The following is an 18,450-nucleotide window of genomic DNA, read 5'->3' on the forward strand; positions in this document are numbered from 1 at the left end:
CAATTCAGGTGCAACTGAGTTCTCCTGTTGTGAGGTATCATCTGCAATTCGAGAAAGAGCATCGGCGGCCTGGTTGTCCGTCCCGGCCTTGTAGGCGATGGAATAATTGTATCCCAACAACTTACATAAGTACTGTTGTTGTTCTGGGGTTTGAATTACCTGTGCCATGAGGTTCTTTAAGCTGCGATGATCCGTATAGATGATGAATTCCCGACCCAGAAGATATTGTCTCCACTTTTTGATTGCTTCAGTTATGGCAAACAATTCCTTTACATAAGCTGAGGCGAGGGACATAGTCGGTGACATCTTCCTGCTGAAATAAGCAATTGGGTGCTTATCTTGCATCAAAACTGCTCCAATGGCGATGCTGGATGCATCCGTTTCCACGACGAAATCTTTTGAAAAATCTGGTAATGCGAGTACGGGAAGCTGAGTCATTAACATTTTCAGCTTTTCAAATGCTGCCTGTGCTTCAAGAGTCCATCGAAACGCATCCTTTTTTAACAGGTTTGTGAGAGGAAATGCGGCAGTTGCATAATGTCTCACAAATCGACGGTAATAGCCTGTTAATCCCAAAAATCCACGTAATTGTTTCAAATTGGTTGGTGGAGGCCATGCTTGCATTGCCATGATTTTATCAGGGTCAGGTTGAACTCCACTCCCTGATACTAAGTGACCCAAATAAGCAATTGTGTTTTGGCAAAATTGACATTTGGCTAGCTTGGCAAATAGCCTATTCTCATGTAAACATTGTAAAACAGAGTGTAAATGAGAGAAGTGATCTTGCAGCGACTGGCTATAAATCAGTATGTCATCAAAGAATACAACGACAAATTGTCGTAGAAAAGGCTTAAAAATCAGGTTCATAGCACTTTGGAAGGTGGATGGAGCATTGGTGAGTCCGAAAGGCATGACCAGGAACTCATAGTGACCTTCGTGTGTCCGAAAGGCAGTTTTATGACAATCTTCCTTCTTCATTCTGATCTGATGATAACCTGACCTAAGATCCAACTTAGAAAAAACCCTTGCACCATGCAATTCATCCATCAACTCATCAATTGTGGGAATAGGGAATCTGTCTCGGATTGTAATAGCATTTAAAGCGCGGTAGTCAACACAAAAACGCCAAGTATTATCCTTCTTCTTCACCAATAGGACAGGGGATGAATAAGGGCTATGGCTGGGAGTAATGATGCCATTCTGTAACATTTCTTGCACCAATTTCTCAATTTCATTTTTTTGGAAGTAGGGGTATCTATACGGTTTCACGTTTACTGGACAAGAGGCCGGTAAGAGGTGAATTTGATGATCAATTGCTCGTTGGGGCGGTAATTGAGTAGGTGACTGAAAGACATGGATAAATTGTTGTAGAAGATGAGTAACTTCAGGAGGTAGATTTGACGGAATTTCTGGAATTGTAGAGGGAAGAATGAGAGCATCAGCAGAGGTAGTATCAACACAGATGAGTTGAAAACAAGAGGCAATTGAATCTGCTTTGGATAAACCTTTGAAGTGAGTGGCCTTTAATGGAATGGGATTTAATTCAGGTTCACCGACCAAAGTGATTGAGGTGTTATTCCATTGAAATTCCATGGTAGAGGTCTTATAATTTGTTAGGATCGGTCCTAACTGGGCTAACCATTGTACACCCAACACGGCATCCGCACCTTTGATAGGTAGGATGAAGAAATCAATTTTAAAGTCATGATTCTGTAAGGAGATAGGGACTTGAACACATTTCTTGTTGCATAGTAAGGATTCGCCATTGCCGATGAGAACCTTGAATGGGTTAGTGGGTAAGATAGGCCAATGGAATGAATTCGCCATTTTTTCCTTGATGAAATTGTGGGTGGATCCACTGTCTATTAAGACATGCATGGATTGGTTAGCACTTTTTCCTGTAACACGAATGGTGCTTGGGTTTTGTTGGCTAACAATAGCATAGAAGCTACTATCTGCTGGTTTTTCCTCAGAAATGTCCTCTTGGGATTCAGTGACCATGTTGGGTGTAGCATCGTCAACGAATGTATCGATATCCTCGTCGAAAGCGGCTAAGTGATACAGGCGTTTTCGACAATCATGTCCCGGGGTGTATTTGTCATCACAAAAATAGCAAAGGCCTTTGTCTCTTTTTGATTTCATTTCTTCCTTCGTTAATTGACGTGTTCTCACCGGTATTTGTTTTGCAGGAGGTGCTGTAATGGCTTTGCTAGGAAAAATCGAAGGAGTAGGTAGTAAACCAGGGCCTCCTGGAGGTTTTTGCCAAGTCGTTCGCCAAGACTTCTTGAGATCATCATATTTCTCTTCATAGATTTTTGCCAGAGACATCGCTTGTAAAAGGGATGAAGGTTGCAAAACTAGGAGCTCCCTTTTTAAATCGGGTTTGAGACCGTAAATAAAACAACTGATAAGGAACGATTCAGGAAGACCACTGACCTGATTTGAGAGCTCCTCAAATCGCGACTGATAATCATCAACGGAGGAAGATTGTTGTAATTTCGATAATTCCCCTTTTGGATCTGTGTATAGAGAGCGCCCAAATCGCAGTTTGATTGCGTCCAAAAACCCTTTCCAGGAATTGATCAGATTGCTTGCTTTGGCCCACTGAAACCATGAAAGGGCTGGTCCTTCCAAGTGAAATGAGCAAATTAGCAAACGTTGCTCATCTGGAGTGCTGTAGTAGTTGAAAAACTGCTCCACTTTGAAAATCCAACCGATCGGATCAGAGCCATCAAATTTCGGAACATCCATCCGAATGAATTTGTTGTAATGCTGTTGATTTGAGGCCATTACTTCAGTAGGGCTACCAGAAGACTGATCTTCGCCATGGATTAGTTGAAAGCTGGTTGATGGAGGACGAACTTGCAATTGCTTAATCATATTGACAAGCTCCTCATGTTGCTGGGTTTGGGTAAGGCGCAACTCATTCATTTGTTGCTGATGCAACTGGAATTGCTCGTCGATTTTGGCTTGAGCCCTCGTCTTATCGGCCATGATGCAGATGAGGTCTCTCAATGAAAGCACCAATGATACAGATTTGATAATCTGTAATAAGAGATCTGAGATTTAACCAGGAATTTTTAGAAAAAGAAGAAGAAGAAAGCAGGCAAACAGAGTGAGAAAGAGAGAGAGAGCGAGAGAGAGAGACAAAAGGAATATTTTTCATTCATTCTCTTTTCTCCAGATATTCTTTCCTTTTTATATGCCCTAAACAGAATTGAGATTAAGTGCTAAAATTATTGATTAAGAGCTAATGTAGTCCTTCATCCATGTGGGCCCTCGTTTCATCCTGCTTCCCCTGTTTTCCTTAACCTCTGTGTCCAAACCTTCCCCTCTATATCTCAGCCCTCGATCTGTTGTGTCTTGCGGATCTGGATTTGTATCAAGGGGCTTTAGTGAAGGGAATTTTGTAAATAGGTTATACCCCATAGATCATCTCCATAGGATGATCCTAACCCTCCAATCTATAGACTATAGATCAGAGGCTTAGGATCATTGTATGGAAATGATTTACAGGGTACAACCTATTTATGTTGTGGGCCAACAAATGAACGTTTTGGATCATCCTATGACGTGGGTGATGCAGGTGCATCTCGCCCGATGACAAAGATCAACGGCCAAGATAGTCAGAAACTTGATCGACGGTCAGATCAGAAGATATAAGATGGCATTTAGATCAATGGTTCACCTTGATTACTACTCTTCAATGAGTCCTTTTTTTAGTTTGCTTTTAATTAGGATTTGATATATTTATTTATAGTATTTCTCTAGTCATGGACGTTTAGTTTTACTTTTATATAGATTAGGTTAGATAATTTTTAGGAATTTGATTGAGTTTAAGAGTTTTATTGTTTTAGGAAGTTTATTTAGAGTAGGAAATCAACTCACGTTTGAAAAAAAAAAAAACCATATAAATTGGCAATCATGTAATCGCTTATCATTATCTTTTTCTTGGAATAAAATTTGGTTGCTTTGTTGCTTGCCGCCCGGAATTGCACAAGAGAGCCATCCGCTGCTCTTCTTTGCCCTCTCCAAAAAAATAAAAGAGCCACCTGCTGCTCTTATCTATCATTAGTTTAGGTCCTAATCTAATCATCCTTTTCTTGAAGCCAGAAACCTCATCTTCCTTCAACCAGTTAGATCATCCTTTATCAGCCCATCATCAGCAGCCCCTGTTTCAACCAAAAGCCTATAATTTCAGGAGCCTGAAATTATATCCGAGACACCCCTACCTTGTTCTAAACCTAACCTCAAATCAGCCTTGTTTTAGCCGAGACTAACTTGACAATTACAACACAAAATCCTTAGTAGTTGCTACCCATTGCAAGTCCCCATCAGCCCATAACCCAAATTGATTTCTTCCACCCCAAACCCATATAATTGTTTTTATGTTTTACACCCCAAACAGCCCATACCATTATTAAACCACCTACCTTCTTTGATTAGAAAAACCATTCTTGATATTTTAACTACCCTAAGTAATTAGTAACCTCGTTTTCGCTTCCGCTCATGCGGTATTTGGTATCAGAGCTAAGGCTTGCAAGGTTTCTTAACTTTGCAGATCTTGGATTTATTCTCCACAAAGAGATATTTCCACGGAGATGAAAGAAGAGGTCAAAGTAATTGATCCCGATCGAAGTGAAAGCTACTTTCTGCCTTCACCGCCAAAATTCAAAAATTTTATCTAGGGCGAGCTTTCTGATCAAATCAAATTCCATCGTCCGTCGAAGCAAGCCAGAATAATTGCTCGATGGAAATATCTGGTCCGTTGGAAAGGCCTCCAGTTCGAAGTCGGAGCGAGAACCACATCCAACGTACCAATCGTTACTCTTAGCGCCATTATCAACCTTGATCTGAACTCGTGATCAAGTTCTTTTCAAGAAAGGGGGTCTGATGCAAGTGCATCTCGCCCAATGACGGAGATCAACGGTCGAGATCATCAGAACCTTGATCAACGGTTAGATCAGAAGATAAGACGGCGTCCAAATCTACGGTCCACATTGATTACTACCTTTGAAGAGTCCTTTTTGAGTTGTTTTGCTTTAGTTTATTTTATTTAGAGTTGGGAGTGCATATCTAGAGTAATTTTAGGAATTTTGAGTTTTTTATGGAGTTAGAGATTTTAGGAGTCTTTTTTTGGCCAATCAAAGAGGCCTTTTTTAGTAGTAGAGAAGTAGAGATTTTTTAGTATTTATTTTCTTGTTGAACGTCCAAGTGAAAGAGAAGTTTTAGGAAGTTGTTTAGTCTGAGTTAAATTACGAAAAGGTCTACAAACTCTATAAATACATAGCCATGTAAACGTTTTTTATTATCTTTATTGGAATAAAATTTAGTTGCCTATTGTTGCTTTTTGGAGAACGTACACTAGAGCCATCTGCTGCTCTTTTGACCCTCTATGAGAGAGCCACCTGCTGCTATCTCTACAACAAGCCATCTGCTGCTTGTTTTTGCCGCCTCAATTCAACCACCTGCTGTTGAATATTTCAAATACAAGCTTCCGCTATACGCCCATGCGTTAGTGGGCCCCACTGTACTTTTTGGAAACTACTTGAATTTGCACGCAAAAATAGTATAAAAACTCCTCTACAGTATGATGAGAGAGAAAACAGTCTCGTCCTAAAGCAATCAACATATAGATGGACCCATTACCTCATGGGAGATTTTATTTATATGGTGTGGCCCATCAAATGGACGGTTTGGATCATCCAATGGCGTTGCATGTACAGTACTTTTTGAAAAATATCGAACTATAAGGGCTTTCACCATATAAAAACTCACCTCATGGAACATGATCTGGTCCGTAAATTTTGTTGGTCATCACAAATTCGGACAACCTACAGATGATCCTATCCCACGAAAGTGTTGCGGAATTGGGGCTCAAATCAGCCCTCCGTAGTGACCCTTTAACAATCCAAACATGAAAGTGTGTTTCCAGATTTTTATGTTATCAATACGCAGCGTTGTTGAAGTAGATTTGCAAGAACAAATTAATATAAAGTGCAAGACAAACCAAAAATAAAGCACACAAGAACACCAAGATTTAACGTGGTTCACCACACGATGTGTGTGGCTACGTCCACGGGAGAAGACTTCAAAAGATTTCACTATGTGAAAATAAGTGGGTTACAAGAAGCACTCACCGGATTATAAAAGAAATAATGTCTATGCCCTCTAGGATCCAAGCACCAGTGCTCCCTAGAATAGCCTTACTTCTTCTTCTTCTTCCTCGCCAAAGAGAGATCCAAGAACCCAAGCCCTTCAATCAATTCTTGAAGATGTTCCCTATATGGCCTTTCTTGATTTTTCACCAAAACCGTGAAGAGCACCCCACAACAGTAACATTTTTACCTTTTTTGACGCAAGTCTTGGCATCCCAATTCAAAAACCCAAGAGTCCCAATCGGTTGTTGTTTTGTGATGTTTATCATAATAGGCAAGAGTCCTATTACATAAGGATTTCTTTAATAAGAAACCCATCAATGAAGAAACGTGTTTGCCATTTAGAAATTCAAGGCAACACAACATTAAGTTCCTAACATTTGGTATCAGAGCAGCCACCACGTCCCGTGTTTGAGTCATGGAAGGGGCGCCCTATGGAGAGGACTACCTGAAAAGGGCTACCTAGTAAAACAAAAGCTAGAGTGAAAGCCGCCAGAGTGAAGTTGCCACAGAGTGGGCCGCCGCGTAAGAGGCGAATTGTGGAAAGAGTTACCTAGAAATTAGGCCAAACGTTGCTTGGTTTAGCTCCTAAGGTCTTGATATCGTTTTCCCAACACAAGGAAAGGAAAAAGAAAACAAAAGTAATAAATCTAAAATAAATCGACACAATATCTAGCTATATTTTCTAGAGAGATGCTAAACTCAAGGTTGCCCTTGCAAAAATCAGAGCAAAGGGCACCCCCATTGGATACTAGTTACGAAACCCGTAAGTTTAGCACTCCTCAATTTTCTATTATAAAAGGAAAAGAATGGAATTTGAGGAAGTGTGTCATGGTTTCCATAGTCTCTTCACATACTTCTATCAGTGTTTAACAATGCGGATTTGATGCGGAACGCGGCCAAGAAAAATCATTATCGACTCGGCGCGGATGGGGACAAGAATGCGGTTGACACGGTTGACGTGGACATAACTCGGGAGACTCAAAGGAGTTTATTGACTCTTTAGGGCAAAATGTGGAATCCGGATGTGGTGGTAAAAAAGGAGTCAACTCGGGCGAGTTCCTTGTCTAGTCAAGGAGTTTTAAAACACTGAATTATATTGTATTGTATTAAATTTAGGGAAATGATATATCCGCCCCTTTTGATCACCAAGAACACCCCCGGTCAGTGTATCAATGACTAAAGAAGGGTTGTTGTACTTATGTCAGAAGAATTCTGATAAGGTAAGAACCTCTTAGATCTGTGGTTTAAGTGATAAATCACAAGATCACACTCAGAAATTAGAAAAATTCAGAAACAGAGCTGAAGAAATGAGGAATTACAGGGGAATTTCAGAGAGAGGAGAGAAGAAGAAGAAGAAGAAGAAGAAGAAGAAGAAGAAGAAGAAGGAGAAAAGGAATATTGCATATCTGTCCTTTTCTGATCCTGATCATTCCTATTTAACGAAATGTCATTTTCAGTTGGTTACACTGACGAATTTGGCATATTCCAAATATTCTCTCTCTGTGATTACAGAAGATAAAACTGAAATTAAAAGATAACTAACAAAGCCTAATTATTTAATCTTGTATTATTGACTAAACACCAATGTAATCCTTCAGCCAATTTGGTCTTCGTTTCACCTTGCCTTCTTTGACTTGTTCTTCCCTTGTATTCAAACTATCCACTTCTGATGTCAGCCCTTGATCCAAAGCCCCCTGTTGATCTAGGATTGTATCATTGCTCGGCCCTTGAAAATTAACCTTGTCCTCAAGGTTGAAAGTAGGGTAGTTCAACTGTAAATCAGATAAGTTTTCCCAGGAGGTGTCTTCTGGTAACAATCCTGTCCATTGGACCAACACTTGCTGAATTGGTTTGTTATTGTGAATGATAGTTCTCTCACTGATAATGGCTAATGGTGAAATTAGGGGCTGATAGTTAATGCTATGGTCAGGCAAGGTACAAACGACTGGTGGAATTGGACCATAATATGTTTTAAGCAATGAAATGTGGAAAACAGGATGTATTTTGCTACCTACAGGCAGCTGTAATTTGTAAGCAACCTTGCCCACTTTGGATTCAATCTGAAAAGGGCCATAGAATCGTTTACGGAACTCTTGAGCCTCAGAGTTCCATTGGAATGCATCCTTTTTCAAAAGGTTGGTGAGGGGAGATGCCACTGTTGCATAATGACGCACAAATCTGCGATAGTACCCTGTTAGTCCCAAAAAACCTCGCAAATGTTTTAAAGTTGTTGGTGGAGGCCATGCTTGCATTGCCTGGATTTTTGCAGGATCTGGTTGAACTCCATCACCGGATACCAAATGACCTAAGTAGTCGATCTTGGTTTGGCAGAAATGGCACTTAGTGAGCTTAGCATACAATCTGTTTGAATGTAGGCAGTGCAAAACCGAGTGCAAATGAGAAATATGAGCCGTCATCGACTGGCTATAAACCAAAATATCATTAAAAAAAACAATGACAAATTGGCGCAAAAAGGGTTTAAAAATAATGTTCATGGTACTCTGAAAAGTGGAGGGAGCATTCGTCAAATCAAAGGGCATGACAAGGAACTCATAGTGCCCTTCATGTGTCCGAAACGCCGTTTTGTGACAATCTTCTTTCTTCATTCTGATCTGATGATATCCCGACCGTAAATCTAACTTTGAAAACACCATTGCGCCCTGTAGTTCATCCATTAGTTCGTCAATGGTAGGGATTGGAAATCTGTCGCGGATTGTGATAGCATTCAAAGCGCGATAATCCACACAAAAGCGCCAAGTATTATCCTTCTTCTGTACTAATAAAACAGGGGATGAATAAGGACTATGGCTGGGAATAATGATACCATTGTATAACATTTCTTGCACCAACCGCTCGATTTCAGTTTTCTGGAAATGTGGGTACCTATAAGGTTTCACATTGACAGGACATGAACCTGGTAAGAGATGGATTTGATGGTCAATTGGTCGAGGAGGTGGTAATTCAGTTGATAATTGAAAGACATTGATGAATTGGTGTAAAACTTGAACAACTTCAAGTGGCAATCCTGATGGTAGTACTGGAGTTGTAGGTGTAGGTATAGCAGGCTCGGTATGTGTGTTTTCAACACATATGAGTTGAAAGCAAGATGCGATTGAATCAGTTCTTGACAAACCTTTGAAGTGAGTTGCCTTCAGGGGGCAGGGATTCAACTCAGTTTCACCAACCAACTTAATAGGACTGCTATTCCAAGTAAATTCCATGGTAGAGGTTGTGTAATCGGTTAGGATTGGTCCTAACTGTGTGAGCCATTGAACACCCAATACAGCATCCGCTCCCTTGATGGGTAAGATGAAAAAATCAAATGTAAATTCATGATTCTGTAAAGTGAGTGGAACCTGAACGCATTTCCTGTTACAGAGTAGTGATGCTCCATTCCCAATAAGCACTTTGAAAGGAGTAGTGGGAAGAATAGGCCATTTGAAAGATTTTGCAACCTTGTCTTTCACAAAATTATGGGTAGATCCACTATCGATTAACACATGAATGGACTGGTTAGCATTGCTGCCAGTAACTTGAATGGTGCTTGGATTTTGCTGGCCAACGATGGCATAGAAACTAATTTCTGCAGAATTTTCTTCATTCAAGGCCGCTTGTCAGTAGAAACATTGGAGGTAGGATCGTCCTCAACAAGGTCACTGTCATCATCTAAAGCAGTTAGATGATACAGTCGCTTGCGACAATCATGCCCAGGGACGTATTTGGCATCACAATAGTAACAAATTCCCTTTTCTCGTTTAGATCGCATCTCTTCTTTCGTCAATGGCCTTGTTCTAATAGGCAATTGTTTAACTGGGTTTGCCTGAATAGCTGTGCCCTGAAAAACAGGGGGAGTAGGTAATAAACCAGGGCCTCCCGTGGGTTTTTGCCAAGTTGTCTTCCATGATTTCGTAAGATCGTCATACTTCTGTTCATAGATCCGTGCCAATGACATTGCTTGCAATAGGGAAGAAGGTTGCAAAACTAGGAGTTCCCTTTTGAGATCTGATTTAAGACCGTAAATAAAACAGCTAATTAAGAACTATTCAGACAGACCACTGACCTGATTTGAGAGCTCCTCAAATCGGGACTGATAATCAGCAACGGAGGAAGATTGTTGTAACTTTAATAATTCTCCTTTTGGATCTGAGTATAGAGTTCGGCCAAATCGCAGTTGGATGGCGTCCAAGAACCCTTTCCATGAATTGATCAGATTGTTTGCTTTTGCCCACTGAAACCATGAAAGTGCAGGTCCGGCCAAATGGAAAGAGCTGATCAGCAAACGTTGATCATCTGGAGTGCTGTAGTAGTTGAAAAACTGTTCTACTCTAAATATCCAGCCCGTCGGATCTGAGCCAACAAATTTCGGAACATCCATTCGAATGAATTTGTTGTAATTCTGATGAGTTGGAATGAGTCCTTCAGTAGCACTACCTGAGGACAGATCTTCGCCATGGATTGGTGGAAAACTTGTTGAGGGGGGACGAACTTGTAACTGCTTAATCATATTGACGAGTTCCTCATGCTGCTGGGATTGTGTGAGACGTAACTCATTAAGCTGTTGTTGGTGTTGTTTCAACTGCTCATCAATCTTTGATTGCGCTCTGGTATTATCCGCCATTGGAACACGTCGAGACTCAATGAAAGCACCAATGATAAGGTAAGAACCTCTTAGATCTGTGGTTTAAGTGATAAATCACAAGATCACACTCAGAAATTAGAAAAATTCAGAAACAGAGCTGAAGAAATGAGGAATTACAGGGGAATTTCAGAGAGAGAAGAGAGAAGAAGAAGAAGGAGAAAAGGAATATTGCATATCTGTCCTTTTCTGATCCTGATCATTCCTATTTAACGGAATGTCATTTTCAGTTGGTTACACTGACGAATTTGGCATATTCCAAATATTCTCTCTTTGTGATTACAGAAGATAAAACTGGAATTAAAAGATAACTAACAAAGCCTAATTATCTAATCTTGTATTATTGACTAAACACCAATGTAATCCTTCAGCCAATTTGGTCTTCGTTTCACCCTGCCTTCTCTGACTTGTTCTTCCCTTGTATTCAAACTATCCACTTCTGATGTCAGCCCTTGATCCAAAGCCCCCTGTTGATCTAGGATTGTATCAAATTCAATGCCCCTGATTGACACAAACAATGACAGGGGGTGTTCCTGGTGATCAAAAGGGGGGATATATCACTTCCCTAAATTTAATGTAATAGAACCTAGAATTTGGTCCCCCATCGTGGATAGAAGAAAATGGTGCTTTCGATTGTGCTCGTCAACTCCCGAGCTTGCACTTTGGCTGGCCAGTGAAATGTATTTTAGTGTTTCTTTCCACATAAAATAGGCTTGAAACAAATTTACAACCCATTTTTACACCCATTTTAAGTCGAAAGAAACAGAGCTTAAAAAGCTGACTGGAGTGCCTTATATAGTTCTTTCCTGAATACACTCCATGAAAGGAAATTATGATAGGGCCATGCCCATGAAAATTAACTTATCTTTGCGAAGCCTAAGATGTTGCCTCATCGAACTAAGGTCGAGAATGACCCCATTAATAAAACTCGTCGAGTCAACTCAAAATCATTCAAGTTGATTCGACTCAGAAAGCCTAGTTAACTTGCTAAAAACTCGCTGTATATGATAAGGAGAGAAAGCGTTGTGAAGTATTGAACCAGTGATCTCTACTTCGGGCACCATATAAACACTCCAATTAATTATCTACAACTTATGGTCTACCTTGTACATCATGTTTTGAAAATTACAATAATTTAATTGTAAGCTTGTTCTTCCATATTTTGTCCCTTGATAGCCAATTATTTTCCAAAGAGTTCAATTATTAATATTTGAAATCGAGTTTAGCTTCACTTTTTCTTTCAAAACCATTACTAGAGTTGAGATTGAACTCATCGCGACTTTGAGACTCAAAACACTCAAAAGACATTTTGTTAAATGCAGAATTTGTCTTCTCAATTCATCGAATTCAAAATCTCTACAATTCTCTCGAGGAAGGCAATCCATAGGAACATTCACCGTGATCACTGTCCCAATTGTCCAATGTCCCCTAAGCATAGCATAACACCCTGTATTTTCACATTAAATAATGTTATATTTATAAGGTTTTAAATTATCTAACAAAACACCAGTTTTCTCATGAAAAAGTATACAAATAGAATGAGAAATTTACATCTTTTAAGCTATTGAATAGCCAAAAAAATATTTATATTTATGGATCTTTAATAGCTATAGCATAATTTTCATTATAAGGAATTCAAAAATTAAATGAAATATTATATGTACAAGGTTTTAAGTAATGTTGGGGGCTCCCAAGTTTTCCCTAATAAAGGCATTAAATAACCAGCTGAAAGTTATAACTTTATTAGGTTTTAAATAACCTTGGGGGTTTTTTATGCTGAATCATGTAAAAACACTTGTGTGATCTTTATGTGATTGCAATGGAATAATATGATCTGAACTTGATTTTGTAGGTCCTTTATCTTTTAAAAATGTAGAGTATAATGGGAGTCTACCAACTTTGATGTTGAAACCACATTCATGGACTAAGGTATGACATTCTGCATAGGGGTGCAACTCGGGTCGGGTTGGGTCGGGTTGGGTTAGGTTGGAACTCGGGTCAGATTGGGTTTTGGTTGAAAAGAAAGGTTCCTTGGGTTGGGTCAGGTTGACCCTCATCGTTTTGGAACTCTGGTCAGGTTCGGGTTCGGGTTGAGTAAATGATTCCTCAGGTTGGGTTCCGGTTGGCCTCAACCCGACCCAACCTGAGGAATCATTTACTCAACCCGAACCTGAACCTGACCAGAGTTCCAAAACGATGAGGGTCAACCTGACCCAACCCAAGGAACCTTTCTTTTCAACCAAAACCCAATCTGACCCGAGTTCCAACCTAACCCAACCCGAGTTTTTAAGCTTACTAAAAACTAAAAAAAATGATAAAAAATGCTGGGTTACCCAAGCCATCAACCCGAACTCAACCCGGGTTAGGAAAACCCAACCGAACGCAACCTCGACCTGACCTTTTTCGGGTTGAACCCGATGGATTCAGGTTGAGCCCGACCCGACTTGCACCATTTCTGCAACCCATTGAATATTATGTGCCTTAACTTTGAACCATTGTGATTTTTCAGGTTTTGAGCATTATCTTTCTAGATCAGCCGATTGGGGCTGGATTTTCATATTCTAGAGGCTCAAAAGACTCTCAGACTGGAGACATAAGATCAAGTGAAGAAATTCATGAGTTTTTATTGAAGGTCAAACAATTATTATTTATTGAAAGAATATGCATGTATAAGGCTCTTGATAATGATGTTTTTCCATTTTATGACACAGTGGCTGCTTGATCACCCACAGTTCATCTCAAATTCTCTTTATATTGGTGGTGATTCATATGCTGGCAAGATTGTTCCAATTGTTGCCCAACTAATTTCAAACGGTAACCTACAATTACTTACAACCAAATCCTTTTTGTAGTGATTATGGTCATGTTGCATTTTGCACTATATCGAAGGGACAGTTAGGATGAACCTTGGGCACTCGCTAGAATCCTACTTTGACTCATGCAAAGATGCTCTTTGAAAGAGTTTAAAATTGTAAAGAAAATTTATGTGTTGGGTGCCTTTGCATTCTATTTATAGAGGATTTTACATGAAATACATGAAATACATGTGAAATTTACCTCTACAAAACTATAGAAACTACCTATATTTGAATGAGAAATTATATGATGAATGGGCGTATAAACACGTACTCATCATCCCACCCTTGATATTTGATCCAACAGCAGCTCAGCTGTTGGATCAACTATCAATGGTGGTAACCACCTTTATGTGTTTATACGCCCATACATCATATTAATTCTCAAATTTGAAACTCAAAATATAACAAAATAACTACTCTGTTTCCTAATCCACCACCTTAAAAACCCAATGGTCAGATCTTTCTAGATCTGATTTGATATATTCTAATAGTTCATCGAGTGGCTGTGGCAGTTTCTCTTTATTTCTCTTAATCCTTTTTATTCAAATTTTATTTTTTGGGTATTGCAGATATTGAAAAAGGGACAATCCCACCTTTCAACCTCAAGGTATGCCATTCTTGAACTGCTATACCATTCACGTGTCATCATTTCATGTTCTTGCTTTTCAGTCCAACATTGCAAACCTCGAGGCTTTAGATTATAGTAATGGATTATATTTTATAAAATTTTCTGGTTGAGCATTTTTAGTCTTCCCTCGAATTTCTTAGTGTAACTCCAACTGATTTTTAAATTTTTCTAGAAAAATATTTTTTGGCAAGTGAAGTTATGGAGATACTGTGGAAATCTTTTCAACAATAGACTTCTCAATAACTAGCATTTTTCTTTCAATTTCTTAGTAAGATTTTTCTCAGTGAGTAACTTCTGGTTTTAGTGGAACTTCAGAAATAAACAGTTTCAACTAGAAGAAAATTATACATGAGAGGTAACTAAGGTTTATTGACGAGTAATATCTTCGCATACATTGTCACATTATTTGGAACTACTTTGAAAATCCTCTTGTCCGTATATTTGTACCCTTTATTTTTAAATGGGAAATGTTATCAGCACTACCATATTTTGATGATCACACTCCTCACTTTTGTTAAAAAGTACAGTATGACCAGCACCATAGGATGATCCAAACCGTCTATTAGATGGGCCATAGCCTAAATAGGTTGTGCCCCCAAAATCATTTCCATAGGTTCATACTAACCCTTCTATCTATAGAGGGATTGAATTGTAGGGGGTTGATCCTAACCCTCTATAGATCGGAGGGTTAGTATGAACCTATGGAAATGATTTTGGGGGCACAACCTATTTAGGCTATGGCCCATCTAATAGACGGTTTGGATCATCCTATGGTGCTGGTCATACTGTACTTTTTAACAAAAGTGAGGAGTGTGATCATCAAAATATGGTAGTGCTTATAACATTTCCCTTTTAAATAGTTCGAAAGAACTTCCCTTATAAACTTCCAACAATATTCATAACAAAAATGAGTGGTCCTTCTTTTTTTTTTGAATGGTAGAGATTTCATTAATGAAAAAGGAGAAGACGAAATCAAACATCTCCAATCTCGCCCTCCCCACTCCTTGTCAAGCAAGACTATCCACCACATTATTAGCCGATCTCCCAATATGCTTGAAAATAATTGAAGAATTGCCAATTTTGTCTTGGATCTCATCAAAGAAGTGAGCAAAGCGTTAGGGAGGTACAATCGAGCATTCAACCATCGAATGACATTCAAAGAGTCACCTTCGACAATCGTCTTGTCCATGGACTCTCTACTTAAACATTTTTATGGCTTGATAGGCAGCCCTGACTTTTGCTTCATTAGCATCAGTTATCCCAACGGACCAGAGAAAGCCCAAATGACCTCCCTATTAGAACCTCTCAAGATTCCCCCAATTCCAGTCGGCCTAGGATTCCCCATGCTAGAACCATCATAATTAAGTTTGAACAAACCGTACGGCGAAGCCTCCCAAACTTGTACAATTGGTCTCCTCCAATCTAAACTACTGCACACCTCCTTCCATCCCTCCCAGAAATCAAAAGCAGATCTAAATCAGAATAGGGGAAGGAAGGGTCTTCACTCAAGAGATAACCAAAGCAGTAACTTAGATAAACAAGAAATAAGAAGATTTTGCCACACCCTCAAACACCCTAGCATTCCTTTCTTTCCATATGACCCGTAATACTGCTAGAAGACAAACTTTCCAAAGCACCTTTCCTCTTCTTCTCCATGGAGCAACCTCCCATCTAGACCTGGCAAAATGGGACCCGTACCCGCGGGTACACCCGGCCCGCAGGGGTACGGGTACCAATTTCATTACTCGCGAAGAAAAATACCTGTACCCGTGACCCGCTGGTGGGTCTGGGTCGGGCGTTGGTGCCCGCGGGTTACCCGCGATTCGGTTTTCAACTTTTTATTCTTAAGGCCTAAACACTAAACAGTAAAAAATAGACTATGTGGGTGGGCCAACAAAACAAGTCAAAGCAATAAGACTATGTGAGTGGTATCTTTGGTTGTACCAAAACAAACACTTGTTAAAGTAAATGAAAAATTGTATGATGAATGGGTGTATAAACATGTACTCATCATCCCATCCTTGATATTTGATCCAACAGCAGCTGACTTGTTAAGAAGCTGCTGTTGGATTAAATATCAAGGCTTGTACATCCATCGTACCACCTTTATGTGTTCATACACCCATTCATCATATAATTTCTTTTGGTAAATATATATATAATTTCTTCTTTAGATTTGCCGGGTTACCCGCGGGTATACCCGTACCCGCCCGGGTAGGTTCCGGGTTCATGAAAGGCTACCCGTACCCGCGCCGGTATTTCTTACCCGTACCCGCCGGTACCCGTACCTGCACAGGTTGTACCCGTACCCGCTCGGGTTACCCGTTTGTCAGGTCTACTCCCATCCCTTCTAAAGTTCAGATAGCGAGGATGGAAAGACCCATGATATACCAAAACAAGATAATATACCACTCCACACTAGGGCTGCAACACGGTCGGGTTGGGTCGGGTTTTTCAAAACCCTAGCCCAACCCCGAATCCCATTATCTCGACTCTGACCCGCCCTGACCCTGAGTCAGGGCCAGAAAACCTCAACCCATTGCCCGCCCTACAGGACTCAACGCGGCCCTGGCCCACCCTGATTCGCCCTGATTGGGTCGGGCCACGCCGGGCTGGCCCTGATTGACTCTAGTGCAAATACTAGTTAGGAGTGCCAAAAATAAAGCAAGCACATATCACATAGAACAAAATGATCAATAAACCGAGAAAGGGAACAAAATAAGACAATATGAATTCAACAACATGACGGGCAACATAGACAAATAATAATAATAATCTAAAGAAATGTCAATCCAAGATAATAGAAAACATTAGCAAAAGAAATATGCACAGATGGTTAAATTCTATAATAGAAAACTTAGGGTCGGGTCGGGCTGACCCGATGTATTAACCCTTAACCCGACCCGACCCTGAGTCAGGGCCTCCCTGACCTGCCCTTAGGGTTGGAAAATCCAACCCAGACCCTGTTCGGGCTCAGGGCGGGTCAGAGCTGACAGGGCAAAACTTGCACCCGTGCTCCACACCGATCTTCCCACTTTTCAATGAATGACAATATGGTCAATTGATTCCCAGCTTCTATACACAAAGGTTATTAATAAGATCTTTATTGAATCCTAATGTCCTATCTAATCTTCGATATGGATCTGAATTTGGTGCATTTAGTAATTAGTTCATTGAATCGGATGTAAGGAACATCCACTGGCCTGAAAAGACCGCCATACCTAAGCTTTATGGGGATCCATCAGGTTAGGTAGAGCTATTGACATCCCTACACTTACCAATCTTTCCATTACTTGTTAAAAGCTATTAAAATTCCCAAAAAATTATCAACAAGAAGTATTAGGAAAACGAGTAGCATTATTGTAAAGGTGTGCATATATCATTACCAATGCCACATTATATATAGGAGAATGATATTTTCACCCCCTCTCTCACCTTCCTTTCTACCCTTTGGAGAGTGTTGAGGTAGCAATGATTAAAGGGAGCTGATATATTCACCCTTTTTAATTATGGGGACTACGGGCTCAACTTGGGTTGGGCTCAATCCGAATTTGGCTCAGATTTGGTTGGGATTTCATCCGGGTTGAGCTGAGTTCGGGTTGGAAAAAGCTAACCCGATTTAATTCCAGGTTGGGTTAGGGTTCAGGCCTTTGGGCAACCCACCCGACCAAACCGACCATCCTCTAATTTTATCATGATTTCTTAGGATTATGTTTTTTGTTTGTTTGTTTGGCCCTAGGTTAACTCGAACCCGACTCACCCGATCTACCATGAAAGTACCTTGGGAAATTTCCAAAATACCCATGACGGTCTATCATATCAATTTCTCTCCAAACCCTTAACCCTCCTTCCTCTCTCTCCCACACGTCTCTCACCCAAGCACGCAGCGTCTCACCCAAATCCAACAGCCGTATGGTCTCGCCAAAATCCAGCTTACAAGCTCAGTCTCTCTCTCTCTCTCTCTCTCTCTCTCTCTCTAGGTCTTATTTTCTTGGTTTTTTGGTTTTCTGTTCTTGAATTTCGATTGTGTTGATGTTCTCATGTTTCTGTTATTTCCAAGTTATTATTATTTTTTCATTTATGGCTTTCTTTTGAAAGATGCTGCAGTTTTAAGCTTGTGGATGGTGGACTGTTAATTAGGTTCTGTGTTTGGAGTTTTTGCTTGTT

The 18,450-nt window shown here is 40.1% G+C and overlaps 1 protein-coding gene across 4 annotated transcripts in view; it reads left to right on the top strand.

The window, feature by feature from the left end:
- Window positions 1-18,450, top strand: part of LOC143885366 (serine carboxypeptidase-like 18) — a 33,672-nt gene that overhangs the window by 2,582 nt on the left and 12,640 nt on the right. For all 4 annotated transcript variants that reach the window (XM_077389508.1, XM_077389507.1, XM_077389506.1 and 1 more), the window contains 4 exons: window positions 12,650-12,726; window positions 13,307-13,429; window positions 13,509-13,611; window positions 14,225-14,262. In XM_077389508.1, the coding sequence (XP_077245623.1) occupies window positions 12,650-12,726; window positions 13,307-13,429; window positions 13,509-13,611; window positions 14,225-14,262 (341 nt within the window). The remainder of the gene's footprint in view (window positions 1-12,649; window positions 12,727-13,306; window positions 13,430-13,508; window positions 13,612-14,224; window positions 14,263-18,450) is intronic.

Source organism: Tasmannia lanceolata, unplaced genomic scaffold (assembly GCF_043159265.1).
Source record: "Tasmannia lanceolata isolate RefF3 unplaced genomic scaffold, GAP_Taslan_0.1 ptg000008l, whole genome shotgun sequence".
Taxonomy (NCBI): domain Eukaryota; kingdom Viridiplantae; phylum Streptophyta; class Magnoliopsida; order Canellales; family Winteraceae; genus Tasmannia; species Tasmannia lanceolata.